The 27,864-nt window shown below is 59.7% G+C and overlaps 2 protein-coding genes across 5 annotated transcripts in view; one reads left to right on the plus strand and one right to left on the minus strand.

Moving 5' to 3' along the window:
• The window catches only part of PC (pyruvate carboxylase), an 89,357-nt gene that overhangs the window by 5,604 nt on the left and 55,889 nt on the right, over positions 1–27,864 (minus strand). For 2 of the 4 annotated variants that reach the window (XM_040639475.1, XM_008709065.2), the window contains exons 2-10: positions 17,400–17,535; positions 17,062–17,246; positions 16,677–16,842; positions 16,405–16,550; positions 16,126–16,243; positions 15,678–15,829; positions 14,044–14,162; positions 11,574–11,736; positions 9,129–9,311 (exon numbers count right to left, since the gene is read on the minus strand). In XM_040639475.1, the coding sequence (XP_040495409.1) occupies positions 9,129–9,311; positions 11,574–11,736; positions 14,044–14,162; positions 15,678–15,829; positions 16,126–16,243; positions 16,405–16,550; positions 16,677–16,842; positions 17,062–17,246; positions 17,400–17,535 (1,368 nt within the window). Of the gene's footprint in view, positions 1–9,128; positions 9,312–11,573; positions 11,737–14,043; positions 14,163–15,677; positions 15,830–16,125; positions 16,244–16,404; positions 16,551–16,676; positions 16,843–17,061; positions 17,247–17,399; positions 17,536–20,145; positions 20,226–27,864 lie in introns of those variants that run through there. The other 2 variants (XM_040639476.1, XM_040639477.1) reach the window with 2 other exon arrangements.
• LRFN4 (leucine rich repeat and fibronectin type III domain containing 4) lies at positions 3,200–5,897 on the plus strand. The gene is made up of 2 exons (XM_040639479.1): positions 3,200–4,548; positions 5,057–5,897. Exons 1-2 carry the CDS (start codon positions 3,200–3,202, stop codon positions 5,616–5,618), a joined length of 1,911 nt encoding a protein of 636 aa, XP_040495413.1. The 3' UTR covers positions 5,619–5,897.

Raw genomic sequence — 27,864 nt, forward strand, 5'->3', positions numbered from 1 at the left:
TGTCCATCTCCAGACTCTGACCCCTTGTCTCCATGCCTTCTGCCAGGCTTCCGAGTCAGGGCCCCCTCCGGCCACACCAGAGTTGCCTTGCGCTCTCGTGCCTCTGCACCCTTGCGCCTGCCAGGCAGGCTCTTCCTGGAAGTCTGAACTTGAAGACCTTTGTCCCTACCTCCCACACTCCCAAGAGCTGGACCCTCCCCCTTTTTAGTAGGCTTCTGTGGGATCAGCTGTTGGAAAGCGCCGCCTCCCTAGGCCTCAGCTTTTGCTTGTCTGCGTTCTTCCTACACCTGGGAGCCCTGGGAGCGCTCTGGGGCAGGGGTGCTGCCTGACGTATGCGTCCGCCTGCTTTGTGCACAAGGGCCCTCACTTCTGCTCGCTGAACTGTTGGGTGACAGCATGAAGCTGGAGTCGGGCAAGTCCAACCTAGAGGCCACACGGGGGCCTGGAAGCCAGGACGGTGTGATGTCCCGTGACCGCCAGGCCCCATGGGTGGAATTCGAGCATGCATGCGCCTGTGACCACACGGCTGTCACTTCAGATAAGGCATCTCCGAGTCACCCACTCACGACCTCTGTTCGCAACTTCACTAGGGACTCGTGCTGCTGGACCCTGCTGCTACTCTGAGAAATTCTACCTGTCCCTCTCCTCCCCCCCAGGACTCCTATCTCCTGGAGGTCCGAATGGGAAGGGTGCCTCCCCCACTGTCACTGCAGAGTGGGACCCAACCAACATTGCCTCATGCCTCTCTGGTGTGACAGATCTGCCTATCTGTCCCTGAGACTAGTCCCTAACCCCTCCTAAATAACGTGGACATTTCAATTGGACCAAGGCATGGCATTTGGGAAGATAAAACCAACTAAGCCATCTAAACCCAGAACCACATAGGGGTTGAGAGGGATTCTCAGAGGCCTCCCCTGTCCCACCCCACATCCCATTTGTAGGCCCCTCCACCTTTGTGATTTTGTGGGGGATCTGCCAGCCCTATGTACTGCGAGCTCAATGGGGGCAGGAACAGGCCCATCTGGTTCCTGATGTACTCCAACTCTCAGTAGTGGCTTGTGATGGATGCTAGTAGAATCACAAGCAAGTTTAGAGTGAATGAAAACATTCTTGAAGGTTAAGAGAGGAACGAAGATACCCCATGGTACTGAGCATCAGAGCTGACCGGGGCTAGAATCCAGTGCCTTTATTTTATGAATGCAACAGCTGATGCCCCGGGAGTGGCAACAGTTAGGAATGGCTTCCAGCTGACAGGTGGATAGGCTACATCTCTCCTCTCGGCCCTATGAATAGGGCACATAACCCTTGGCCAAGATGGCTAAAGTATTTCAGCAGGTTAAACAACTTGCCTAAGGTTACCTGCTGTACCAGGCAGAATCAGAATTCCGACTCCCAGGGGTCCTAGCACACCCAGCCCCTAGGAATCACGTCTGGAGAAAAGGCAAAGGAAAAGGACGGGAGTGGGGGGGTGTCCAGGTAGCCTGAGGACTAGGAGATACCCGGAGGAAGTGGCGACTTGCCTTGTTTCCCGAAGGACCAGAGCGCGCTACCTGCTTCCCAGCACTCAGCGCTCCCACCCAAGCCCCGGCACTTGCAGGGGGAAGCCGGGAACTCTCCCCTCACCGCACCCCTGCCAGGAGCCCTTTCTCAGCCCAGACGAGCTCACCCTGGGCTGCTCTCCCAGGAAAATGGCCCGACAGGGGCAGAAGGGGGAGGGAGGGGCTGGCGGCTCGGCGAGGACCACTGACGCACAGCTTCAAACAGCGTGCCACCGCCGGCCTGCTGGGAAACGGCGCAGCGCAGACCAATCGGGCCGGAGGCGGAGACCGGTTGGCTCCCGAGCGTGCCGGGCGGGGCAGGGAGCCCGGGAAGGGGAGGGAGGGGCGGGGCAAGGCGCCAGCCTGGAGACTGAGCCCTCTCCGCCCCACCCCGCAGCCGGCCTGCCGGGGGCGTCGCCCCAGCCCCTCACCCCCACCCAGGCCCCGTGCCCGTTGGGGACCCTCCACGTGACTCGGTGATGCAGAACGGTTATGACCTTCAGCGTGTCTCTGTGAGGGTCCCAACAACAGTGCGGGTTTGCGCCCGGCCCTGCCTGTGGGTGCGGGGACGTGTGGGTGTGTGGGCATGTGTGGGTGTGTTGGGGAGGGTGCCCAGCGACATGTGACAAAGGCTCCCGTCTCTGGGAGATGGTGAAGGGGCCCGCGAGCTGGCGCTTTGTCTGGCTGTCTGCAGAGTGACGGTTCGCGCAGCGGCGGCGGCGCCCGTGCGGTGCAGGATGCCGGGGCGCCAGGGTGGCCGGGGGCGCGCGCGTCTGTGCCAGGGTGAGTGCGCTGCGGCAGCGCCGGGGGACTGCGCGGCGGGCCCGCGCCGGCCCGGGCCTCGGGCGTGACCGGGAGCCACCCGTGGGCGCTGCAGTGGCCGCGTGTCCCTGTGACCTCGGGAGCCAGCCGGCCCGGGTGGATCCCCGTGCGCCCCTCCCTGTCCGCCCTCCACGTGCGTGTCCGCGGAGCGCGGGCTCGCCGGCGCGCACCCGCCTGCCTGTCGCCGCCGCCGCGGCGAGCCGCCGGGAAAAGGTGCCGGGAACCGAGTGAGCCGGGGCCGCGGGCCCGAGCGCCATGGGCAGGAGGGCGCGCGGCGGGCGGCCGGTCAGCCCCTGGCCTCGCCGCCGCGGGAGAGCCGCCTGGAGTCGGCGGCGGCTGGCCAGGCCCGCGGGGAGGCCGGCCCGCGCCCCCTGAGCTACAGACACCAGGTGAGGGGGCCTCGGGGCACAGCAGCAGTGGCTGGCCAGGGAGGGGCGACGAGCCACGGAAGGGCTGGGGCGGGGGGGCGCCTTCCCTGGCGGGGGAGGGGATGGCGCGAAGGGAGGGGGCTGGCGGTTCCTGGAGACGCCAGAGAAAGGAAGTTCCGGGACCCTCCCTGCTCTAGTGCCCACCTCCGCTTCCTGCCTCATGCTGCACCTTGTCCCCAGAGCCAGGAGCCCCCCATCGGCTTGGGAAATGTGACCTTTACTCTGGGGGGCCTGGCCCTGCAGGCCCCAGCCTTCTTTCAGCCCTGGGGGGCCCCTGGTGCCTCTGACCCTGACCCCCACCCAGGCCAGGCTCTGGAAGCCGGCCTTTGGGACTGGGCCGCGGGCACAGTGGGCACCTGCACCTGCCCCACCTGTGCCTGGGCTCTGGCCCTTCCCTACAGGGCGCTCACCATGGCCCCGCCACTCCTGCTGCTGCTGCTGGCCAGCGGAGCGGCCGCCTGCCCACTGCCCTGTGTCTGCCAGAACCTGTCCGAGTCGCTCAGCACGCTCTGTGCCCACCGAGGCCTGCTGTTTGTGCCACCCAACGTGGACCGGCGCACAGTGGAGTTGCGGCTGGCTGACAACTTCATCCAGGCCTTGGGGCCGCCAGACTTTCGAAACATGACAGGGCTGGTGGACCTGACACTGTCCCGAAATGCCATCACCCGGATCGGGGCCCGTGCTTTTGGGGACCTGGAGAGCCTGCGCTCTCTGCACCTGGACGGCAACAGGCTGGTTGAGCTGGGCACCGGCAGCCTCCGGGGCCCCGTCAACCTGCAGCACCTCATCCTCAGCGGCAACCAGCTGGGCCGAATCTCGCCCGGGGCCTTCGACGACTTCCTGGACAGCCTGGAGGACCTGGACTTGTCCTACAACAACCTGCGGCAGGTCCCCTGGGCTGGCATCGGTGCCATGCCCGCCCTCCACACCCTCAACCTGGACCACAACCTCATTGACGCACTGCCCCCGGGCGCCTTTGCCCAGCTCAGCCAGCTCTCCCGCCTCGACCTCACCTCCAACCGCCTGGCCACGCTGGCGCCCGACCCACTCTTTTCCCGGGGGCGCGACGCAGAGGCCTCGCCTGCCCCCCTGGTGCTGAGCTTCAGCGGGAACCCCTTGCACTGCAACTGTGAGCTGCTGTGGCTGCGGCGGCTGGCCCGGCCCGACGACCTAGAGACATGCGCCTCCCCTCCGGGCCTGGCCGGTCGCTACTTCTGGGCCGTGCCCGAGGGCGAGTTCTCCTGTGAGCCCCCCCTCATCGCGCGCCACACGCAGCGCCTCTGGGTGCTGGAGGGCCAGCGGGCCACGCTGCGGTGCCGGGCCCTTGGCGACCCTGCACCCACCATGCACTGGGTTGGCCCCGATGACCGGCTGGTTGGCAACTCCTCCCGAGCCCGGGCTTTCCCCAACGGGACCCTGGAGATTGGGGTGACGGGCTCCGGGGACGCAGGGGGCTACACCTGCATTGCCACCAACCCTGCCGGTGAGGCCACAGCCCGGGTAGAGCTCCGGGTGCTGGCCTTGCCCCACAGCGGGAACGGCAGTGCTGATGGGGGCCGCCCGGGGCCCTCGGACATTGCTGCCTCAGCCCGCACTGCTGCCGAGGGCGAAGGGACACTAGAGGCTGAGCCAGCTGTGCAGGTGACGGAGGTGACCGCAACCTCAGGGCTGGTGAGCTGGGGGCCGGGACGGCCAGCAGACCCCGTGTGGATGTTCCAAATTCAGTATAACAGCAGCGAGGACGAGACCCTCATCTACCGGTGAGGACGCATTTTGCAGCCCGCAGCCCCAGCTTTGCTCCCAGCTGCCCTCTGAGCCCCTCCCCACCCCTCCGGGACTCTGCCGCTTCCACACACCACTCCCCAGCTTCTGAGCTGCCTGCAGGGGGAGGTGGGAAGTGCCCCAGGAGGTCTCCCAGTCCAGGCTTCCTGGTGTTTGGTCTGTGTGCGGAAGCACGAGCCTGGGCCACGCGCACGCCTTCCTTCTAGCTCCGGCCACGTGACTCTACACCACCTCCCTGGCTTGCCCGGGGCTCGTGCGTCCACACACACGCGCCTGTCCGTCCCATGCACTGTCCCCAGCCGCACACACACATGCCTGTCTTGGCTTCTCTGCCTTCTTGAGTGAACAAATGTGGGCCATGTGGTCCTAGGGGAGGCGAGTGTTCTGAGGTGGGATCTGGGAGCCTGTGGTGAGGGGTGGATGGTGAGGGGTGGTGTCTAGGGAAGAGCATGGACCTGGGCTCTGACCACTCACCCCTGCCCGCAGGATTGTCCCGGCCTCCAGCCACCACTTCCTGCTGAAGCACCTCGTTCCTGGTGCCGACTATGACCTCTGCCTGCTGGCCCTGTCACCTGCCGCCGGGCCTTCCGACCTCACAGCCACCAGGCTGCTGGGCTGTGCCCACTTCTCCACGCTACCGGCTGCACCCCTGTGCCACGCCCTGCAGGCTCACGTGCTGGGCGGGACCCTGACTGTGGCTGTGGGGGGTGTGCTGGTGGCTGCCTTACTGGTCTTCACTGTGGCCTTGCTGGTTCGGGGCCGGGGGGCCGGGAATGGCCGCCTCCCCCTCAAGCTCAGCCACGTCCAATCCCAGACCAACGGAGGCCCCAGCCCCACGCCCAAGGCCCACCCACCGCGGAGCCCACCACCTCGGCCCCAACGCAGCTGCTCCCTGGACCTGGGAGACGCCGGCGGGTGCTATGGTTACGCCAGGCGCCTTGGAGGGGCCTGGGCCCGGAGGAGCCACTCTGTGCATGGGGGGCTGCTCGGGGCAGGGTGCCGGGGGGTGGGGGGCAGCACGGAGCAGCTGGAGGAGAGTGTGGTGTGATGGGAAGGGAGTCAGCCCAGGACAGGCCGGGAAAGGGGCAGAGGGCATGGGGCGGGTAGCTGCTGGGCCTGGTGGGTCAGCACTGCCTGGGAGTCCCTCCTGATTACCCTCGGTACCTCAGGCCCCCTTTATACTTGGCAGGACAGGGGGCCCTTTCCCTGGTTCTGGCCTCCAGACCTGCGTTCTTCTGACAGGTGCTCACGGCCACCAAGGCAGGGGCTGCAGCCACCAAGTGGGAGTCTTGTTTCTCTTTATAATAAAATTGTTGGGTACACCTCAGTGCTAGCCTTGTCTTGTCCTGCTAGGCTCCCTGAGAGGGCAGGGGGACATGTGGGCCAGTAGAGGTACACAGGACAGGGTCAGGCCTGGGGCTGCCAGCCCCATAGAGGTGGCCCAAACGGCCCAGGGTGCCCTCAGCCTCATCTTAAGGGCCAGGGGCCTCCTGTCCCAGGTGAGCCGGACCAGCCCCTCGAGAAGGGGAAGGACTGTGCCTGAGCTCTCTGGGCCCTGTGCCTGCATCTGTACGTGGACAAGATGTGACATCCTCATGGAAGCATGGATGCCAGGGTGCACAGAGTGGCAACAGGGGCACGGGGGCCACAGCACAGCCCTTCAGGATGAAGGGACCTTGGCTGGCAACACTCTCAGTAGGAAAGTCCTCATGGCTTCCACAGGGGACAACCTCATTCACCATCTCCCAAAGTATCTTCTGGATTTGTAAAATGTTATCCCAGAGGGACTGGAAAAGTCTTGGAATCCCACTGCCCTATCAGCCCCAAGACCTTCTGGAAGGTTCATCAGTGCTAGAGGCCCTGAGCTCCCAGTGTTCCACTGATGCCCCCTCCCCAACCCCCTGTGGCTTTGCTCTGGGCTTGTCTGGAAAGACTGAGTCAAACCCTTGCTGGACACTGGAGGGGCAAACACCAAGGGGAGTGGGGGGGGGCCACACCTGCAGGGTCACTGCCCTGCTTCTATTCCCTACCCCGAGAAGCTGCAGTCTGGGGGGAGTGAGCATGCCCTGCTCTGCCTCCTCTCGACCCAAGATCCCTGCTGGCCTCTGGCCCCAGGCACAGCCTCTGTCAGCCTCTGGACGACCAGGGCTCCCAAGTGTCAGCTGGGAGGGATCTCTGCTCCAGACACCCATGCTGGCAGACGTGTGGCTCTCCGTGGCACGCGGCACCCCAGATGCTTTAAGAACATGCAGGTGCCTGGGCCCCACTGTGGAGGGTGAACATGGGCTCCCTATGGCCTGTGATGGTTCCCCGGGGCCGTGGTGGCCATGGTACTGTGCCAAAGGGCACAGGACGCAGCCCAGGGAGAACTGGAACAATACGTGGGCATGTACACGTGTGCTGGCCAAGCTCACACACTGGTGGGTTTGCACAGTGTTCACACACATGTGCGCCTGCCCTCCTAGCCGCAGAACACACCTGGATGTGGCCCAAGAGAGATCCTGGTTTAAATAAATGAAACAAGGTCCTCAACAGAACAGCAGGAAAGCGTGAACCCTCCAAGGGGCCGTGGGGAGAAGCTAGAGGAGGCACGGGGCTGAGGGGAGGGGGGCCCATGGCATACAAGACGAGAAAGAGCAAGGAGCTGCCAGGGGCCAGGTGCGGGAGGCTCTATATGTGGCAGGAGCCAGGAGCCCAGTCAGGGTGCACATTTCAGGAGGACTCTGGTGCCCCAAGGAACCAGAAACTCATGTCCTGCAGCTGGCCTTCCCAACCTTCCTCCTTGTGAGCCCTACGGCCCAGCCTCCCTTCTCTGCCCTCAGGGCTCTAGGGCAGAACGTCCTCAAGAGCCTGCCAGGCTGGGGACTGGTGGAGGGTCCGATGGCCTGGGGGCACAAGCACAGGGGCCAGCGGCAGGCACTGGTAAGGACGACAGAGCAACAAGGGCAGGCGGGTGAAGGGTGCGGTAGTTGGGCCCCATACTGGGGTCATGCTGCATACTGGCCACCCAGCCCCAAAAGCACCCCTAGGACACCATGTTGGGAACACCAAGGCCCCTCAGAGAGCAGCAGGTTGAACACAGGACGTCACAACACATCTTTGTACGTGTGCAGCAAACAACCCCTAGACCAGGAGCCCTGAGGCTTCCCATGGGAGAGCACAGAGACCCCAATGCCTGGGGAACAGCGATCCGCTCTGAGGTGGACCAAGGGCCTGAGGGGAGACAGCTGACCCAGCACTGGCCCCGCAGGTTCCCTTCCTCCCTCTTTCCCTCCCAAGTGCTTTTGCAAAAGGCATCTGCACCCACCAGGGCCCTGCCAGGACACACCACAGAGCCGCACCAGCGAGTGAGAGGACGGGCCAAGGGCACCGTGAGAGGACAGTGCCTCCCACAGGCCCTGACCCCACCGGCCAAGCCTGGACCCCAGACAGGACCGGAGGCAGCCAGGAGGAGAGGGTGACATGAAGGGGCCGTCGGCCAGCACCCCAGGGCACACCATGCATGACAGGCCAGGGAGGGCATCCTCTGCTTTGGGCACCATCCCCTGGGCCCTCCCAGGATAGGACGAGGAGCGGGCCTACCCAGCAGCCACCCCTCACCGGGGGCCTGGGCGCACAGCCCACTAAGGGCAGAGCCCTTCCCCGCCCCCCTGTGCTGCAGAGTGTCTGCTGACAGCATGTGCCCCGGGGATGCCCACAGGGACTCAGGCAGTGCTGGCCTCAAGGACAAGAAAGAGTGTGGCTGGGGTTTCGTCTCCAGCTACAGACATGGGGAACCCAGAGGGCAGAGAGCATTTCAGGGCCTTGCCTGGCGGCTGGGCCCAGCGCCTCCCTCTGCCCTCGCTCAGGCCTCCAGCTACAGCGTCCCTTCCCCGCTGTCCTGAAGGCACTCAACACGATGCTCGCGCCAGGCCAGGGGACGAGGGCAGTGAGGGCAGACGGGGTCTCATTTTATGCAAAGTGACCTCATCCACACAGCCTTGTGCTCTCTCACCCAGGGTTTTCCTGGGATTCAGAACTACCTGGAGAGCTTGTTCAAAACGCAGGCTCTGGGGCCCCCAACCCAACCTGTGGGATCAGAATTTCTAGAAGGGGGGGCCCCTGGGTGGCACAGCGGTTGAGCGTCTGCCTTCGGCTCAGGGCGTGATCCCGGCGTTATGGGATCGAGTCCCACATCAGGCTCCTCTGCTATGAGCCTGCTTCTTCCTCTCCCACTCCCCCTGCTTGTGTTCCCTCTCTCGCTGGCTGTCTCTATCTCTATCGAATGAATAAATAAAATCTTTAAAAAAAAAAAAAAAAAAGAATTTCTAGAAGGGAAGCCTGTAACATGCGGACTGAACACGAGGGCAAGAAGGAGCGTGGGGCTCCCCGGAGCAATACTCCCGGCTCTGGCCGAGGGTCCCCCAGCACCTGAGGAGCCCAGGCCCACCCCCAGGGCGGCTGAGGGGCCTGGCACGAGCAGAGGCAGAACAGCCAGAGAGTCCACGCGCAGCAAAGGGATGGGACTGGGGTGGGACTGAGAGCGACCAGAAGGCAGGCAGAGCCTCCAGCCTCTCACCTTCACGCCTCGGACTCGGAACTCGGCCAGGGCTCTGCTCATCTTGGTGGCAGCCGTGGGGTGGTCTTTGCCGTGGGCAATGACTTTGACGAGCAGGGAGTCATAATGTGGAGAGATGACAGCCCCTTGGAATGCAGACGCATTATCCAGGCGGATGCCCATGCCCTCTCCGCTCCGGAACACCTGTGGGCAGAGGTGAGCAGAGTCAGGAACTGGGTCGGGAGCAGGAGTCCAGATGTGGCCCCCGGCCCAAGCTGGACACGTGTGGATGTGGCAGGGTGCTGGGCCTAGCACAAGGGTGCCAAGTCTGGCTAGAGAAGTTCTGCCTCATTTCCACCAGTGAAGCCAGGGGCATCCCACCTTCTCTGGCTGCCACACGGTCACAGCTTCCTTCTTCCTGAGAGGAGCTGGCAGGGGAGGGGGCAAGACAGGGTCCAAGGGAGGACCTGCCCTGCCAGCCCCAGGGCTGCAGGCCCAGAGCCCAGGGCTGAAGCAGAGCTCAGCGGAGCATGGAGAGGGACCCCAGGCAGGCAGGGGCCGGATCCTCCCCCAACCTTCCACCCACCTGCCTGACCAACCCTCTCGCCTCTCACAGTCATTCATCCCACAGACATTTGTCCCCACCACATGCCAGGCACTGGGGTGAGCAGCTAAAAGAGGGTCCTTGATCACATGGGGCTCCCAGCCTGCTGGGCAAGGGCGTGGACAAACAAGGAAAACCGGACTGGTAACAGGGACACTGCAGGATGTGAGCAGGGCAGGGAGGGAAGGCAGGCCAAGGGGTTTTTGTTTTAACATCACAGTGAAGTGATGGGAAAGGCCTCAGTGTCCCCCCACTTTTCCTTCCTTCCAAAAGGGGAGAATGGGAGGGAAAAGGAGGGAAGGCAGAGGAGATACTAAGAGCGGGGAGAAGGGCCAGACGCGGAGCTCTCAGGAGAGCAAGTGCATGCCCAGAGAGGGAAGCAGGGCAGAGAAGGAGGGGTCCTGGAGGCACAATCGTGGGGGACGGCAGAGGTCCTCAGTAACAGTTGGATGGAGACAGGGTCCTGGGAGGACAGAGGTTCGGGATGTCTGGGGTTAACAGGTACACATGTAAACATCCGTGATGGGGCCAGGGGTGAGTCCCTGCAGGGAGGGCCTGCACCCAAACCAGGGGATCCCTGTGATGCAAGGGGGAGGAGGATGGGGAGTTGGAGGGACAGCCCAGGGGGCTTGGGGCACCCACCACACCTTGTTTCCGCTTCTAAGGGACACAGGCCTGTGTTCGATAAAAAGGGACTTAATAAAATATTTAAGGGTGAACACTCAGCTGTGAGCAGGAACTGTCAGCTAAAAATATTCTGTGGTAAACCAGGCTCAGAGGAGCCAGGACTTGGAAGTGGAGGTGGAGGAAGGCAGTGGCGCGTCGCAGGGCTGCCCCTTCCCCGCTGAGGGCAGAGAAGCCCCCCCTCACCCGCTGGACAGCACTTCAGCCTTCAGGCTGGCCCCCACTCATGGACTTGGATCGTTCCAGAAATGGAATTCCAGTGGCAGCTCTCTGCCTCAAGCCTCCCAGCTCTGCAACTTTCAGAATCCAGATCCTGCCTTTCCCTCCCCACATCACTTGTTTCTCAGAAGCCCAGGATCTGTCTCCACATCATCCTGGCCCTCTCCCTGGGCCAGAACCTGAGCTCCTGCACACGTCCTGCTTCCTCAGAGGCTCACACCAGATGGGGAGCAGTAACGCAGCAGAGCTGGTAGCAGTGCTGCGAAGTATTCTTAGCCAGTGTGAGCTAGAGGGCCAGGGGACAGGCACCCCAGCAGTTCAGAGGGCGCCTGCCCCAAGCTGGCTGGGAGTGGGGAGGGGCGGGGAGCACAGGGGAGGGCTGTCTGCACTGAGAAAAGAGAAGGGGTGCAGGAGATACTCCCGGGGCCGTAGGCACCGCAGGGCCCTCCTCCACGTCTGCCCACTCAGCACCTGGCGGCCCCGAGCCTCCCTCCTCCTTGCCCTCCGCCATCTCCCTGGCTCCCCCATTGATCATTAATGGACCCCTTGCTCAGCAGGGCCCCTCCACTGGGACATCTGGGCCCCAGGCCTTTGCAGCAACCCCTGGGTCCTGCCTTGCCAACCACACTCCCTCAGACCAAAGGCAGGACAGAGGCCACTACTCTTTGGGCTGTCGTAAAAAGCCAAAGTCAAGAGCCTGGGCTTCGTTTCTGGGGAACCTACATTTGGCTCCACCCAACCGGTCTGCTCCCTGTTCCGCATGATTCACCCGCTGTTTTCTTAACCTGTGTTCATGGCAGTCTGCCCCTGGAACGCTCTCTCCCTTACCCTTCGACAGAGGCGGCTCCTGCGTCCCCTCAGCCGGCCCAAGCGAGGGTTCTCCCTCCCCGCCGGGCCCACAGGAGGGTCTCCCCGCCCAGACCGAGGCCAGTGCGTGCTCCGTGGGAAGGCTGGCGTACCTCGATGCGGCCAGTGTCTGGCTGGAAGCTGCGCGCAGGGTCCTCCGTGGTGACCCGGCACTGAATAGCACAGCCGTTGATACGGATATTCTCCTGCCGCAGGCCCAGGTCAGGAAGGCTCCGGCCCTCGGCCACGTGGATCTGGGCATGGACCAGGTCCACACTACAGGGGGGCAGGGAGGAGCAGAGTGTGAGGCAGGCCATGGATGGTCCCCACCCCTGCCTGCTGACTCTTCACCAGGCCAGGTAGCAGGCTCCATCCAGCCAGACCAGCCGCCCCCACCCTGTGCCCACCGGGGCCGGAAAACTCCAGGCAGTCTGAATAAGGAGGTGGCCAGCAGGACAGGGGCCAGCTGACATATCTGCATCTACCCACTGTGGCACCCGCCACCAAATGACCCCTCCCCATACTCTGCCCTACTTTTTCCCTAGGGTCTCCCTGTCCTCCCGCCTCCCCCAAACCCTCCCTTGATCAAGCTGGACTTGAAGCCTCAGACGCTCCATGCGGAGAGCGGTATGCACTACACCCTGACAGAGGCAGGGGGCGGTTTGCAAGAGAGCAGGGTTGTGAGCGCTGGGCTTGCTGAAATGGGAACCACAAGCTGTTGGGAGGGCCCACGAGGGGATGTGCCGCGGTGAGGGTGCTGTCGTCCCGGGATCTGTGCCGCGGCTGGGCTTGTGCCCGAGACCCCACCCCAGAGAAGACCGTAGTGCACAAAACTCTCCAAATGTGCATGATTTTATCAGCTCAGCCTCACTGACTGCCATGCTCCTAAGGACAGGATAGGTCCAAGTGGAACAGCTGTTTCAAAAAAACAAGAACTCAAGGTTTCAAATATATTGTCACTGAGGCTTGTGACAGGTATAGCCTGCACACGGCACCGGCAGATTTGCGCCGGTGCCCCGTAGAGCACCTGACAGTAGCGACGATGACTACCGTGCATCCCCACGTCCACACAGCACGGATTCAGGCTGTGCTCTTTTCAAGCTTGATCTCCACCATGATGCTCTGACAGTCTGTCGTTCCCATCAGAGGAGGAGCCTGAGGGTCAGAGAGGCTGCAGCTCACCCAAGCTTTGCGTGGATAGTGGTGAGGGAGGAACCTGCACCCTGGTCTGTGGCCCTCTGACACAAAACCCGTACTCCTGAGCAAGCACAGACTTCCATCCTTAACACAGCAGGCTTGTGGCAGGCCCGAGACTGACAGGTTTATAGCGGCACAACTGGGCCAAGTCTCGTGGAGCCAGAATCTGAAGCTGGAGCATCCACCTCAATGCAGCCTTTACCTCGAGAGAACAAGGAGTCTGGAAGCCTCTGTGCACCTGCCGGGCAAAGGCAGGAGCCCCCACAGCATCCTCAATCTCAGGGGGGCGCCGGGGAAGGAACAAACTGTCAGAAAAGTTCCAGGGTGAGATGGACTGGCCCCAAGCCAGGGCTTCACACTTCAATGGCTCAAAATATGATCTTGAAACAACTGTGGTTTATAAATCGGGCAGATTCTTCAATCTCTCTACTCAATGCTTGTGGGAGCACAAACCGATAAAAGCAATCTGGGAGCCTGTAGTGGGCTTCGCTCAGGTAGCCACTGGTGTCTATCCCCAGAACTCTTCAGAGGGGAAGGGAAAGATTTTGGCACAAAGATGGTAACTGACCACCCTTACCAGCCGCAAAAACCAGAAACGACCTGTCTAGCAACGGAGGGCTACGTACCTAAGTTACGAGACATACACACCTACAGTTCTAGAAAGAACAGTGGCCTGGAGGATGCTTTCAACTAATATTAATTTTAAAAGTAGAACAGAAATTCTGCACATAACATCTCAATTGTGTCACACTACTTATATGTTAAAATAAATAAAGAGGGGACAGAAGCAGGAGAGTTACAGCAGGTACCGGCGATGCCACGCTGGGCCGGCAACTCCCTTGGCCTGAGCCTCCGGCTCCCCGTCTGAAACACGGGAGGTCGGACCCTGTCCCGGCACACCGGCCGAGCCGCCTCAGCATCCGGGTTCTTAGGGCGGGGGTCTGAAGCTTTTTTTTATTTACTCCTTAATTCTTACAATAGGCATATGATGCTTTCTTTCTTTCTTTTCTTTCTTTTTCTTTCTCTTTTTTCTTTTTTCTTTCTTCTTTCTTTTTTCTTTCTTTCTTTTTTTTTTTTGCAAAAGAATCTTAAGCAGGCTCCATGCCCAGCGCAGAGCCAGATGCAGGTCTCCATCCCACAACCCCGAGATCATGCCCTGAGCCGAAATCAAGAGTCGGATGCTTGACCCACTGAGCCACTCAGGCACCCCACATGTAATGCTTTTCTAATGATAATTTTTTAAAAAGTACCTAGATCCCTGACTGCTCCCTAGCACAGCAGAGATGCGCTGAGCTCCCAAGGAGCCACTGATGCGGATTTTACTGGAAACCTGGAAGCTGCCCCTTCCCAGAGGCTGACGCCCCCACCGCGCCCCGACCCACTCACTCGGTGATCTCCTCGGTGACAGTGTGTTCCACCTGCAGGCGGGAGTTGACCTCAATGAAGTAATGCTTGCCGTGTCTGTCCACCAGGAACTCCACCGTGCCCGCGTTCTCGTAGCCCACCTGTGGGGTGGCCGGGTCAGTGGGGGCCGCACTGATGGGGCCTGGCGGCCACTCCAACTCACCCACAGCCATCGGGCCAGTTCCAAAAGGAACAGACCGCCGCATGCCCTGTCCCAACGGATGGCACAACCAGCCCTGTCCCGTGGGGCAAGCGCCTGCAGCCCATGCAGCCCATGGCTGGGCCCCTGCCTGGCCGGCTCCCCAGGACTTCACCAAGCCTCTGACGGCTGCACCTGGCTTATCTGGGGCAAGACATCAGGAGGTGTCACCGGCCCCAGACTCGGCACCCTCTCCTCAGAGAACAGGCCCCACCATGCCTACCCTCGCCTCTGCTGGACCTTCTCATTCTCAGAGGGTTTTCAGAAAGTTCCCCTCTGCTCTACTCGTCACCACCTCTGGCCATGACCCAAAGAGGTGTCCTCTGAGAGGAACCAACAGTGATGATTCTAATGCAAGATCCAACCCTCATTCCCGTCTCACTCTGGTTCTACCAAAACCACAGAACAGTCTTCAGTCAACTCCCTCCAATCTGCTATAGAGTGACACGTGGCCTATGCCAATAAATTAGACCCAACTCCAAGTAAGATTACTCTTCTTATGAAGTAACCCAAATGTCGACTCTAAATTAGACCGTAACCAAGCCTCTTATTAACTGTGGCTAAGACCTCTCTGCAGAGCACTGACCCTGTCTTTCAGCTGGGGGAGGTCACAGAATCATCTGCTGCCCGACTAGAGGTCTGAAGGAGCACAGCTCTGGAAGGAGAGCAGGACCAGGGCCTACCCCATCTGCTGGGAAGGCGGATCTGAGAAGATGCTCTCACTCGGTGCCCCAGGAAAGGGAGGCAGGGGTGGGGGCAGGATGCCTGGACTCTGCAAGGGTGTGGGCTCAAAGAACAGCCAGCAGGACCCCTGCTACAGGCCTGGCCACAGCAGGTGCTCTCCAGGGCGAACCTGGGGGTAAGTCACTGCTGGGGGAGCCAGCTGCCATCTCCCGCCTCCATGCCCCAGTAGAACAAAGACTGGCAGAGGAGGACCTGAGGATTCAATGGGGGGCAATAAATGTGATGCGGGGGACGACTGAGAATGAATGAGAAGAAATGCCTTAATAATGTTTCTTAATCTTGACAGAATCCACTGAATCTCATTCCTTTTGTTTCAGGGGTTAGTCAGTGCCAGCAGAAACCCCATCTGTGCAGAGGAAGTGGCCAGGGGCCTCTTTCCCTCCCTCTTCTCAGCCTTTCTGGACTCCAGGCTTGGTCTCTGGGCCTGGCACCTCTGCTCTCACACAGTGAGGATCCCAAGGACCCTGTGTCAGCCCTTTCTCCTCCCAGACAGTCCTTACCCCTCCCTCCCAGAGCCAGTCACTCTGGGCCTCCCTGCCCCCTAGCACACTGTCCACATCCGGACAGGACCCCTGGCAAGAGGCCTAAGCTGGCAGGAGCTCAGAAGGAGCCTCTAGGAATAGGCTCCTTATCTCCACGTGGGAGACTGTCCCCGAAGCCCCCTGCCCTTCACCTGCTTAGCAAGTTTAACAGAGTCACTGGTGAGCCGAGTCCGAAGCTGGGGGTCCAGGTGGGCAGCAGGGGCAATCTCGACCACTTTCTGGTGCCGCCGCTGGATGGAACAGTCTCGCTCATACAGGTGCAGAATGTTCCCATACTGGTCTCCTACAGTGAAAGGGAAACTCAGCTTCTCCAGGAATCTAAACACTTTCTAAATACCCACCAAACCCCATACAACTATTGGGGCTAATCAATGCCTGCTCCCAGCAGTCGGGGCAGTGAGGAGAGAAACTGCCACCACCAAGGCCTGGGCCCTGACGAGTCCAGCCTCCACAGCCTGCCTTCCTGGGGGAGGCTCTTCCTGAGGGACAGCTCCTGGAGACCAGTTGTCGTAAGCCCAGAAAGAGCAGGCCTGCTCGGCTCCTCCCTTGGGCGGCAGCCCTGTGAACGCCCCCACTCACCCAGGATCTGCACCTCAATGTGGCGCGGCTTCTCGATGAACTTCTCCACAAACAGCGCCCCGTTCCCAAAGGCGGCCAGAGCCTCCGAGTAGGCCCGGTTGTAGTTTTCCTCCAGCTCCTGAGCGGGCAGGCAAGCAGAACAGACACTGGGTCCTGAAGCTCTGTCTCACCCTCTGCAGGACCCCCACCCGCTCTCAGAACCCCGGGGTCTGCTCTGTGGTTGGCCTCACAGGTCAGCTGGGCTACCTGCTCTGCTCCCAGCCCTGGGCTTCTGCTCACCTCATAGCTGTGCACGACCCTCATGCCACGCCCCCCGCCCCCATAGGCGGCCTTGAAGATAATGGGGAAGCCGTAGGTGTTGGAGAACTCATGGGCCTCGTGCAGGGAGGTGATGGGGGCGTCTGTGCCAGGGACCACAGGGACACCTGTTGGGAGACAGGCATGTGGGTCCTCTGTAACAGGCTAGAATCCCTGCCCAAACCCACCAGCCCCCTCCTTGGACAGCCCCTCTTGAGCCGTGTGGTCCCCAGTGGCTTGTCTGCCACACGCACCTGCAGCGATGGCGATGGCCCGGGCCTCCACTTTATCTCCCATCTTGCGGACCACCTCGGGGCTCGGCCCAATGAACCGGACGCCAGCATCCTGGCAGGCCTGGGCGAAGTCCGCTCGCTCCGACAGGAACCCGTAGCCGGGGTGCACTGCATCCACGTTGTTCTCCTGTGGGCAGGAGCAGTCAGAGGAGCGCAGCACCTCTCCAATGCCTTCACACAGGCCCAGAGCCAACCCCGAGGCTCATGCACCTCCCCCCACCGCACTTGGTGCATGAACGCACGCATGCATTCATTCATTCATTCATTCACCCATCGCCTTATTCACAGACACTTACGCGGGCTGGCCTGGGGGGCAGGCACAGCACGCGGGCCCAGCCCGGCTCACCTTGGCCACCTTGATGATATCTGGGATGTGCAGATAGGCCTGCACCGGGGCAAGGCCGCGGCCAATGAGGTAGGCTTCGTCTGCTTTCTGCCGGTGCATCTGGCCTGTGTCCTGCTCTGAGTAGACAGCCACAGTGCGGATACCCAGCTCTGTGCAGGCCCGGAACACACGGATGGCAATCTCACCTTGGAGGGAGGGGGAAATAGACAAGACGCTAGATTCCTGGGTCCTTACAGAAGCAGAAGCAGGCAGGGAGCTGGAGCGCAGGGCAAGGGCAGAACAGGAACGCTAAGGGTGGGCTGGACACGTGGCTCCTCTCGCTCCCCCAAGGGACTCACCTCTGTTGGCCACCATGACTTTCTTGATGGGCTTATACTCCAGGCGCCGGACATTTGGGGAGGCAGCAGGCGCAGTGGAGCTTCGGCGGATACCCAGGAGCCTCAGGCCCCCACGGACGGTTTGGAACTTCAGCATCTGGGAAGTCAGAGCCGGGTTAGAGCAGTTTCAGCAAAGAAGGCCTCCCAGGAAGAGTGAGGGTCCCAGCTCCCACCCCCACCCCGTCCCATAGCGGCCCCACACAAAAGCCAGCAGCCTCACCCTCCTCAATTCCTGGCCAAGCTCAACATTCCCTGGGGGGCTGACGACGGTAGCAAAGTCAAACCCAAACAGAACCCAAGCTCACCCCAGCGCTCTAATAACTTTCTCAACACTTAGCTCCTAAACCAATCCTGCATGCCCTCGGTGTGCAGTGGTCAGAGTTCCCTTTGGTGCCCGCGGTGGGGCCCAGCAGCCTGGCTTTTAGAACCTCCCTGCGCCACACTGGCCCCTGCGTCCCTCCACTGGGGTTCCGCCTGGTCAGGCAACAAGGGTAACGACAGAGCTCTCGAGGAGTCAGCCTGCATCAATGTGCCGTCTCAGGAAGCAAAGCCTCTGTTCAGACTTCAGGAGCGTGACTTCACACGGGGCAGAAGGCTCCTTCTCTACTGACGGCTACTTGAAGTGCACTGAACTTCGGATATCACCCCGTTATCTCCCCCTCACAGGTCCACTAGCTGCCTGATCCCGTGAGATCTGCCTCATGTAACCGGCCCACTGGGAGGGGCATTCTTTCCTGGGGGAGCCGCTGGAGCCCACCGCCCTGGCAGAGGATGATGGCACACACACCAGAGAGCACCGACCTCACCACGTCCTGGGCACCGAATGCCTGCTCTGCTCGGGGCCACAGGCAGATCTCAGGTGGGGACAAGGCCCCGTACAAAGTCCAAACTACCATTCAGGGTTAAGTCAAGAAGAGGCAAAGCGCTGCTTTAGGACAAACACAGCAACAGAGCAGTACATAGGAGTGGTTAAGAAACCATTAACAGTTTCACCACAGACGAAAGAGAACAGTGAGGTGCCACTTTGCCTATTAAATTAGCAACAGTGTTGTGAAACAAGCAGATTTAGTGCTGGTAAGGCCTCAGGGAGACAGACCCGCAAGGTGAGGTCTGGATATCAGGGCAGCTCTCTGGAAAGCTCCCTGGAAATCCTATCAAGAGCCTTTGAAATATTTATGCCCCTTGGCCCGGTGGTTACCATTCTAGGAATCCAACCCAAGGAAATATTCTAAAATGGGAACCAAGATGGATGCAGAAAGATGTTCCAAACAGCATTATTTACAACAGCGACTAATCAGAAGCCACTTAAAGATCCAGCGCTAGGGCATCTATACAGACCTTATGTCACCATCACAGTTGATTGTTTGCACAGCTCTGGGGACAAGGGGAATGCTTATGATATAAAGCAATGCTACAGAAATTAAAACGGGGAAGAATATGATTTCATGAAGCTTTTTTTAGGCGAGGAAAATAACTGGAAGGAGCTCTGTCAGACAGCACGTCACTCACTCCCGTATTCTAGAATTGGGGCAGTGTTGTTCTTTTCCTTCTTTATGCTTCTCCATACAGTCTGTATCTTCTCCACTGGGAATGTCATTTACAATGAGAGGGCACAATGGAGACATAAAGAAAGCTGAGGGGAACGTCTGAATTGTCTCCCTGAGGGAGGTGAAGGACTCCCATATATCCTGCGAAACAACAGGCTGTGAGTGAAGCTGGGCTCCCTCCCCCCGACACACAGTGGGGCCACCTCACCTTCCTCACCTCTTGCCCCAGGTGAGCCGGCATCTTCCTCACCTGTCTACAGGTGAGCAGCCTCACGTGGCCGGTGCCAGTGGCACCAAGATTCTCAAACCTCCGAAAGTTTCGACTATTTCCGGGGAGACCCAATCTTTTCTCCCACCTGGGTGGGTTTGCTCCTGCTGCCACTTAGGCACTTACCCCATCGTCCTGTGTGTGAACACCCCCTCACACTCCCCACTCCCTTTTCCAGATACACAAAGGGATCCCTGGAGGCTGTGCAGAGGGTGGGCACCAACTGCCTCCCAGCTCACAGTGGGGAAAAGAGGGCGCCTGAAACAGCCACAAAGGCCTCGGAGACACCCCCCCCCACTACGATGTCTGATCCTCACAGACCCTGCAGCCCAGCCTTCCCTGGCAATACCACTTTATACACCAAGGGCTGGGCTCTGGGCCGGGGCGCAAGCCTCCAAATGCCCCTGAACCCGTGTTCAAGCAGATCAGACCCTGGGGTGCAGGAGAGAGCCCGGCAGAAGTTAACAGAGAGGAGAGATCAGGGCCCACTCCCTGAAGCCAGGGCAGAGGGGAAAGGGGCACAGAGAGCAACCTCATCCAGCCGTTGGTGGCCCAGCGTGTGTGCCTGGAGTCCACACGCCCGGGTCTGCCCCCAGTTGGGCCTCCCCAAGCTGTGAGATCCGGGGACCCGAGGCCTCATTTCCTTGTCTGTGAAACTGGGCACCACCACCCCCAACCTCGGCGGGTCATCCTGGGGACCACTGAGCCCACGCCCTGAGCACGGAGCGATTGCTGGGCCACCAGCACTTTCCTCCCAGAAGAGCAAAGGGAGCAAAGGATCTCCGTCTCCATGCACCCCCGCAGCACCAGGCCCACCACCCCAGTGCTCCTGGCCCTCACTAGTCAGACCCGCACCCGGGATGCCACACAGCACCCTCCCCACAGCACTCACCCTGCACCAGCCAGACGTCCACAGCCGCTTCTGCCCAGGGAGGCCGTGGGCGGGTGGCTGCTCTGCCTGAGGCCGCTGGTACTGAGACACAAAGGTCTCAGGCACCAGAGTGCTAGCAGCCTGCGCTGTGGCCAAGACTGAAATCAGGGGAAGAGGCGCCCACAGTGGCTCTGGGGCCCGGAGCCAGGAGAGGCAAGAGGTTGTGTCATGAAGGCAGCAGGTGATTCACAGCCTGAAGCCCGCTCCCTTGATCCCCTGGGACCAGGATTGCAAGGGAGGTGGTCTGAGGCAGGATAGCAGCCAGCAGAGGGACAGCAGGCAGGTGGGACTGATAGAGGACCGACCGCCACTTGAGGTTAAAGGCACATAAACATCAGTGAGCGGGCAGAGCTGGGTCTGGGGAGGCCAGCAGGGAGGGGCTCAAGTACATGACGGGATGCAGTCATGCTGCTCCTCAGAGCCTAGACAGAGCCTGGCAGCTCCACTCCTAACGCAGTCACATACGACCCTGAGCCTACCCCCACCCCCTCCTGCCAACGCCAAGGCTAGGCTCCCCGGGACAGGAGGACACAGGGATGAATTACAATGTCCTCTCATTCCCAGAACATGTCCACCCTTCTTAGAACTTGGCTAGCTCAGCACCCAGCCTCTTCCCTTGTCAAACCTGTCCTACTCTCCTCCTAGACCTGAAACCCAGGGTTGGGGGGTTAGCTGCCTGGTGCTTCCTGAGGCCTTTCCAGAATCAACTACAGCTGGGGGAAACCTGCAGGACAGAGGTGGGCTGCCTCACAGAACCCTCTCCTCCGGGAAGCAGGACATTCGTGGGTCGTGTGTGATGAGACCATTCTGGGTATGTTGAGCTTACGGGCTCTGGGATGGGCCAAAGGGAGGCGCTGAGTGGGCAGATTCCACTGCTCCCTGAATCCCACCCCCTCTCCCAACCCGGGAGGGAGGAGAGGCCCCCTGTGCAGTGCTTGGGGGGGGGGGGTCGGGTGGAGGCAGGAAGCCGCACTTGTCGGAGGCACCTGGCCAGATCCACCAGTAGAAGCAGAGCCCCTGAGGTAGGAGCGGAGGGCAGTGGGGAGGCCGCTGGGAACCAGACTCCCTTCCCACAGCCCTTCTAGAGGGGCTGCCTCTGGCATTAAATGGGGCCTCCTGATGAGAGACGAAGCCCTGGCATCGTGGAGTGACTCAAGTGCCAGCGTCTCCTCACAGTGGCACTTCCCCAAAAACAGCCTCCGGAATGCTGGCCTTCCTGCAGTTACTGCTCCAGGTGGCACCCTTGTCATCCACACACCAGGGCAGAGAACAGCCAAAGGTGCTGGTCACAGGTGAGTGGTGTGGGGTTGGGGCCAGGCTCCCATCTTGGGTTTTTGGTGGGTGGACGGTAACTAAGAAATCCTCAAACTCACTGACAGTTTGGCTAAGAATCTTCCTTAAAAGCTCCAAGGGGGGCACCTGGGTGGCACAGCGGTTAAAGCGTCTGCCTTCGGCTCAGGGCGTGATCCCGGTGTTCTGGGATCGAGCCCCACATCAGGCTCCTCCACTATGGGCCTGCTTCTTCCTCTCCTACTCCTCCTGCTTGTGTTCCCTCTCTCGCTGGCTGTCTCTATCTCTGTCGAATAAATAAATAAACTCTTTAAAAAAAAAAAAAAAGCTCCAAGGGACTCGTGAACCAAACCTGGCATCTTAAAAAGCCCTCACAGTGTCATATCAGCTGACCCTCCCTGACAGAGCTGGAACCCTTGGGCCAGGAAGGCCGCTCTCCCCAAAAGGACAGCCCCGCCGGCTGGATCTCCTCAGGAGGAGAGGCCACTCGGCTGCTGCCAGAGCACAGCGAGCCTCTGGTTCCCCGCCCCAGGCGCACCATGTTGCCCTGCTCCACGCTGGGGACGCACATGAGCAAACATCTCCTTCCCTGACCTCAGTGATGGGGAAAGAGAAAAGCAACGACCATCAGCCACAGATCCCTTACCCTGGTTTCCTCTCCAGGGAGCTGACAGTCCCAGAGAGTCCTGTTCGCTATTTTCTGCAAATGCCAGCTGACAGATCTCTTTCCTTGGCCTCGGGTTGTGCATTAGAGACAAGGAAGAAGATGGCTTTGACTCTCACTTGGGACGTGTAAACAGCACCCTGCCAGTAGCATGAGGCACAGTGAAGCTGGGAGCGTCTGCAACACCTGCTTTCTCCCCGCTGCCTCAGAGCATGACTCCACACTTCCTATTCTCTCTGAGCTTCGATTTCTCCTCCAACACTGGATCAATAAGCTCAGCGTTCTTCGAGAAGGCAGTGATAACAACCAAGTCAGGAAGGTGCTAGAACGACCAGTGGAATGAGGGAGGGGAAAGGTCCGGACACCTTCCGCCCAGTCTCGATGATCCGCCCACTTGGCTTCGAGGACACGCAGCGCTCCCCAAGCTGGGCCTACACGCCAGCCGGCGCCGGCAGCTGGGGACCCGTGCTGACCGCACACCGAGCGGCGCCTCTACTCTACCAGGTACTGAGCTACGCCGGGTGTTCTGCAGGTACTTACGATTCCTCATCGCCCCCTGTACAGATAAGGAACCACACCCAGGTCACCCAGCAGGGCTGTTTTGAGCCCTGTGTGCATGCTGCCCTCCAGAGCGGGAGCTCTGATCCATTAGGGCATATGGAGTCTTCACCAACTAAAGGAGTAAGTTGTGGCTTTCACCAAAAGCACAGCACGACAGGTGCTTGAAAACCAAACCCCCCAAAACCCCCACCTGATAAAAGCCATGTCACTGGCCTGAACTTCCAGCAGGGCCACCAGTGGCCTCTGCAGGTCCTACCAGGGAGCAGGCCAACAGTGCCAGCAATCCTGTGTCCCCACTAAGCTAGGGCAGCTTCAATTTGTCCAATAAATCATCAAAACGTCGACCTAAACTACATCTCCCAGGCTGCCTCTTGCAACCAGGAGCAGCACAAAACTCTGCTGTCAGGCCATCCTCGTCCACATTTTGGTCCACACAGGATGGTCACTGTGCTCAGGGTGGGTGTGCTCTCAGCCAGAGGAGCCCTGCTGGGACCAGCATAAGGCAGCCACCTGTGTAGCCGCTGTAGCCAAGCATCAGGCCCTGGAACTCTCCTTCAAGGATCTAGACTGCTTCCACCCTAAATATCCCTCATGTAGCAATTCCTGCAGCCTCGGAGGGCAGCTGTGGGCAGGCGGCACACCAGAAGGGAAAGCCGTGGCCCTGCTTCGGGGTGCCTGGCTGATGGAGATTTTGGAAGCCCACAGTCTGGAATGCCTGCCACCCGTTCCCAAGCCCCTCGGCACATCCACGTCAGAGGTGTGGAGGAGGGCAGCCAGAGGGGGTGAGAAGAAGGGAGAGTGGCTCAGAAACAAGCCCCAGGAATCTCCAAATGAACGAACAAGCCTCCCATACATCTACTTCCCTGACCCTCCCAGCACCAGCACCCCCACCAGGCTCCATCCCTGGCCCCCAGCTGGCCTCAGCAGTGCCAGCAAAAGCACATCAAAAGCAGAAAGAAGGAGTTCTTGGCAGAGGACTCCAGCCGTGGCAGAAGCGAGCCTCTGATGGATGGGGCCGCTCTTGGGGAGCTTTCTCTCCAGGCAGCTCTCTGCTGTCCTAACGTGTCCAACGGGGGCCCCAGGGCTAGCGACCAGCAGGGACAGATGAAAGGAAAGGACTCAGCCGGTATCAAAGCGCCCAAGAGGGCTTGACTAAGGCGGAGTGTCTGGGTAGGGGAGCTGAAGGGAAGACACAAAAACAGTAAGGTGACAGATGAAGAAGAAAGGAGAGCCAGAATACCAAAGTCAGAGACGGGAGTGGAAACAGCAGGTGGCCTGGGGCAGCACAGCTGGCTCCCACCGGGAGTGGCCGCCATGGTTCAGAGCCACGCCAGCATGGCTCCACAAGCCCTTGATTTAAGGCAGTAGGGAGAGGAGAAGAGGGTGGGACAGCCACACTGGAAAAAATGGTGCTGCGTGGGCTGCTGGGATATATAGGCAGGGGGATGGAGCAGGCTCAGAGAAAGGCGGCGAGCCAGGGGTCTGGGCCTGCAGGGCAGTGGCAGGGAAGGACAGAAGGGTGAGGAGGGGGTAAGTGGCATAGTGTGGCTGCCCTGACCCAGCCTCTTTCAAGGGCAAGGAGACTTGCAGGTTGAACACCGCCCCCTGGTGCAAAAGGAGAGCTACTGCCGACCTGCACATGCCTGCCCAGGTACCAGAGCGTCAGAAGGCCACTCGCCCTGATGGCTCCACATCCTTTAGGACTCACTCAGAAGGCATTCCTGGACATCCCATCTCCTCAGCAAGCTCCACACCGTCCCTGGAAAAGCTCTGTCACTGTCCTTGCCACACCCCACTGTCTTCCTGTCTATGGAGGATGTCTGTGAGGTCACATCTGTCCTCAGAAGGAGCACTTTATGTTGTAATGATTCGTTGACTCATCTCACAAGACACTGGGAGGACCTTGGGGATGGGATCCTTAATTTATATTGTCCTTCGTGGTCTCCCAAGCACTCTGTACTGTGCCTGACACCGTGATTAAATGTCTGGGGAATAAATGAACGAACAAATGAACGAACCCTCCAGATCACATGCGTTTCCAGAGATATTATGGAATGCTGAGACAAAGAGTCATACCCCCTTCCAGGAACAGCACACACAAGTTAGTGGGACATTCAAGTGCCCCTTTCACACAGATTAGAGCCCAAAGTGTTGACAAGGAAGTTTAGCTAAAAAGGCAAGGTCAGCAAAAAGCACCTCCCAAACGGAAGATGGGAACCAGGATGGCTGCGCAAGACAACAGCACTGAAGCCTCCATCTGGACAGTGGCTGGACAGTGGCTGTGCAGGGAGACAGACCCCAGAATGCAGCAGGCACACAGGTGGGGCAGGAAGCTCCCCAACCCCTGGGCACACCACCCCAGCTGGAGAATCACGGAGGCCCCCTTCCCCACTTGCTCACCCAGTTCACCCCAATCCCAAGGTGGTAGGAAAGCGGATGCCAGTGTATAGGCTGCACCGTGTTCCCCATGGAGGTCTATGGAAGCCCCAACCCCCAAGACCTCAGAATGTGACCTTAGTTGGAATTGTGGGGGTATTCAGTGAAAACGAGGCCTCTGGGGGAGGGGCCTAATACAATATGCTCGGTGTCCTTATAAAAAGGGGAAATTTGGAATCAGAGAAAGATAAACACAGAGGGCAGATTATGTGAAGACACAGAGGGAGAAGACAGCCATGTATCCAGAAAGATTCATCTAGAAGGACTGCTGGAAAGTACCAGTTTCTCTCAGAAACTAACAGATCCGGGTTCCCCACTAATGACCAGAACCTACAGAGACCCTAAAACCAAGGACCAGGACCAGGGGGGACACAGGCTGGTAAATATGCTCCCCTTCTTTCACCTGCTCAGGCTGACACAGGCCACAGCAGGGCCTTCAGAGCATGGAGCTATTTAGGACTGTGATCAGTGTCCCCCTCCAGGGAAGGCTGAGTGGGAGGCAGTGACCACGAGCAGCACGAGCACGCAGCTGCAGGAAGAGCGGGCAGTCAGCAGGACGACCTCCTGAAGGACACCAGGGCCAAATCTTCAAGGACAAGGAGGAGGGGGAGGTGGCTCAGGTGTGGGGCAGCTGGAGCAAAGGCAAAGGAGTGAGCAGCCTAGTGGCTGTGCACGGAGGCCAGAGACAGCAGTGGAGACGCTCAGGACGAGGCCAAGAGCCGGCACCTGGACTCTGACACCAGGTCAGGAGCTCGCGAGCACAGCAAGGGCGGGGACTGTGTCCCCCGGGGTCGGGAGGTGCCAGCCAAGAAGCCAGGCAGGGGAGAAGAGACCTGCAGTGTGGCGGGACCCCTCTGGACATTCTGAGGAGGTTGGATGTGAGGAGGAAAAGACCAGAAGGTGGAAGACAACCGAGGAAGATGTTCTAATGCAGGCAAGAGACGAAAACCCAGAAACGCGGCGGCAGCAGTACCACCAGCACCTCTTAGATGAGGGGCAGCGGCTACAGGTAAGGATGACTCGAGGCTCCTGCTTGAAAAGCAGGGATGAACAGTGGTGGTACCCAGTTAAAGAACACAGAAGTGGCTGTAGGTAGTGAGCAGCGAGGAAGACCAACGCCTGTGGCCCCCGTGAGGGCCATGCGGTCCTGAGTCCCCTGTGGTCACATGCCAGGTCATCCAAACCCCCGTGACAGTTCCCCGTGTCCTGAGAGCATGGGTCTAAAGCAGTGGGAGGTGAAACCCAGGCAGGCCAGATGGCGCTGCCCTTGGGCCCAGGCCCTGTAAAGGCTCCACCCCGGGCGACAGGCGGCCGACAGAGCCTGGGGAACCGGGGAAGGGAGGCCAGGCAGGACAGGGACACCGCACGCCCCTCAGCTTCCACAAAGCAGCCCCGGGCTGACGGGCAGGCAGCACAGCGAGAACCCGTCTCTAGGAAGCCACCAGCCCAGGGGGGAGCCACAGTGACCAACACTTGGCAGGGGGGGGGGGGGGGGGAGCGGCTGCCTCAGTCTCCCCTCTGAGGCCAGGGACGAGCAGCCCTTGAGTCCTGCCACACCCAGGCTTTCCAACTTGCATTTGTGTCAGTCTTCAGTATGAATGGACAGCCAAGATCACCAGCTATTTGAGGTGATCATTCCAAATTCACCAAAACAAATGGGGAATAAAAAACAGGGAACTTTGAGGAGAAGAGTAATATGGAGAGCAGATAGTTAGAAAAAAAACTATAATTAATCTCAAAGAAGTAAGAGAAGCTATTGCATTGAGAGGCGGCAGCTATTTTAAAGGCAACGAGAAAGAGCTCTAGGAAATTAAAAATAGAGTTGCAGGCATTTTTAACCATAATAAATAGAAGAATGAGAAGACAGCTGAGGACATCGCCCGGAGAGCAGAAGAGGAAGACTGGCACATGGCAGTCCCAGGGCTGGGGACGTGCACTCCGGCGGTGGTGGCGAGGGCGCTTGGAGATGCCAGTGTGACGCCGCAAGTCCCACCTGGCAAGGGGACTGGGCGGGATCCACCAGCTTCCTGCATGAGTTTGCTGGCACCACCGTCACGAATTACCACAGACTTGATGGCTTAAAGCAACAACGATCTATTCCCTCTCCATTTTGGAAACCAGAAGTTCAGCATCAGTTACATGGGCCCAAATAGAGGTGCTGGCAGGGCCACGCTCTCCCCAGAGGCTCAGGAGGGGGTGTCGTACCCCACAGCCCCCTGCTTGTGGCGCCTGCTGGACACCTCTGCTTGTGGCCACATTCCTCCAGTCTTGGCCTCTGTGGGCATTCGGCCTTCCCTGCCGTGTGTAATCTCCTGCCTCTCTCTACTGAAGACATGTGTGACAGCATTAAAGGGTCCCCAGATAATCCGGGGCCATCTCCCCATGTAAAGGTCCTTCCCTTCATCACCTCCACAAAAACCCTTTTGCCATTTAAAGGTTCCAGAGATGAGGACCCGGAGATCTTTGGGAGCCATCATTCAGGATACTACGCTTCCAAAAAGGAGAACGAGAAGGTCACGTTAACAGTCTTCAACAGTGACACTGAGCCAGAAGCTACTTCGGAGGGAAGATGTCCTCCCCACCTAGAACTATCCACCCACCTAGATTACCAATCAAGTTCGGGAGCAAAATAAAGACCTCTTCGGGCACATCCAGCAAACGCAAGCGCAAGCTCGCTGCCCATGAGCCTGTTTGCCTGGGAAGCTCCTGGGGGAGGGGCACTAACAAGA

Source organism: Ursus maritimus, unplaced genomic scaffold, assembly GCF_017311325.1.
Source record: "Ursus maritimus isolate PB19 unplaced genomic scaffold, ASM1731132v1 scaffold_23, whole genome shotgun sequence".
NCBI lineage: Eukaryota > Metazoa > Chordata > Mammalia > Carnivora > Ursidae > Ursus > Ursus maritimus.

Coding starts and splice junctions, on each gene's coding strand:
- LRFN4 (XM_040639479.1), top strand. CDS start 3,200: ATGGCCCCGCCACTCCTGCTGCTGCTGCTGGCCAGCGGAGCGGCCGCC. Junction 4,549..5,056: donor GACGAGACCCTCATCTACCG/GTGAGGACGCAT, acceptor CCCTGCCCGCAG/GATTGTCCCGGCCTCCAGCC.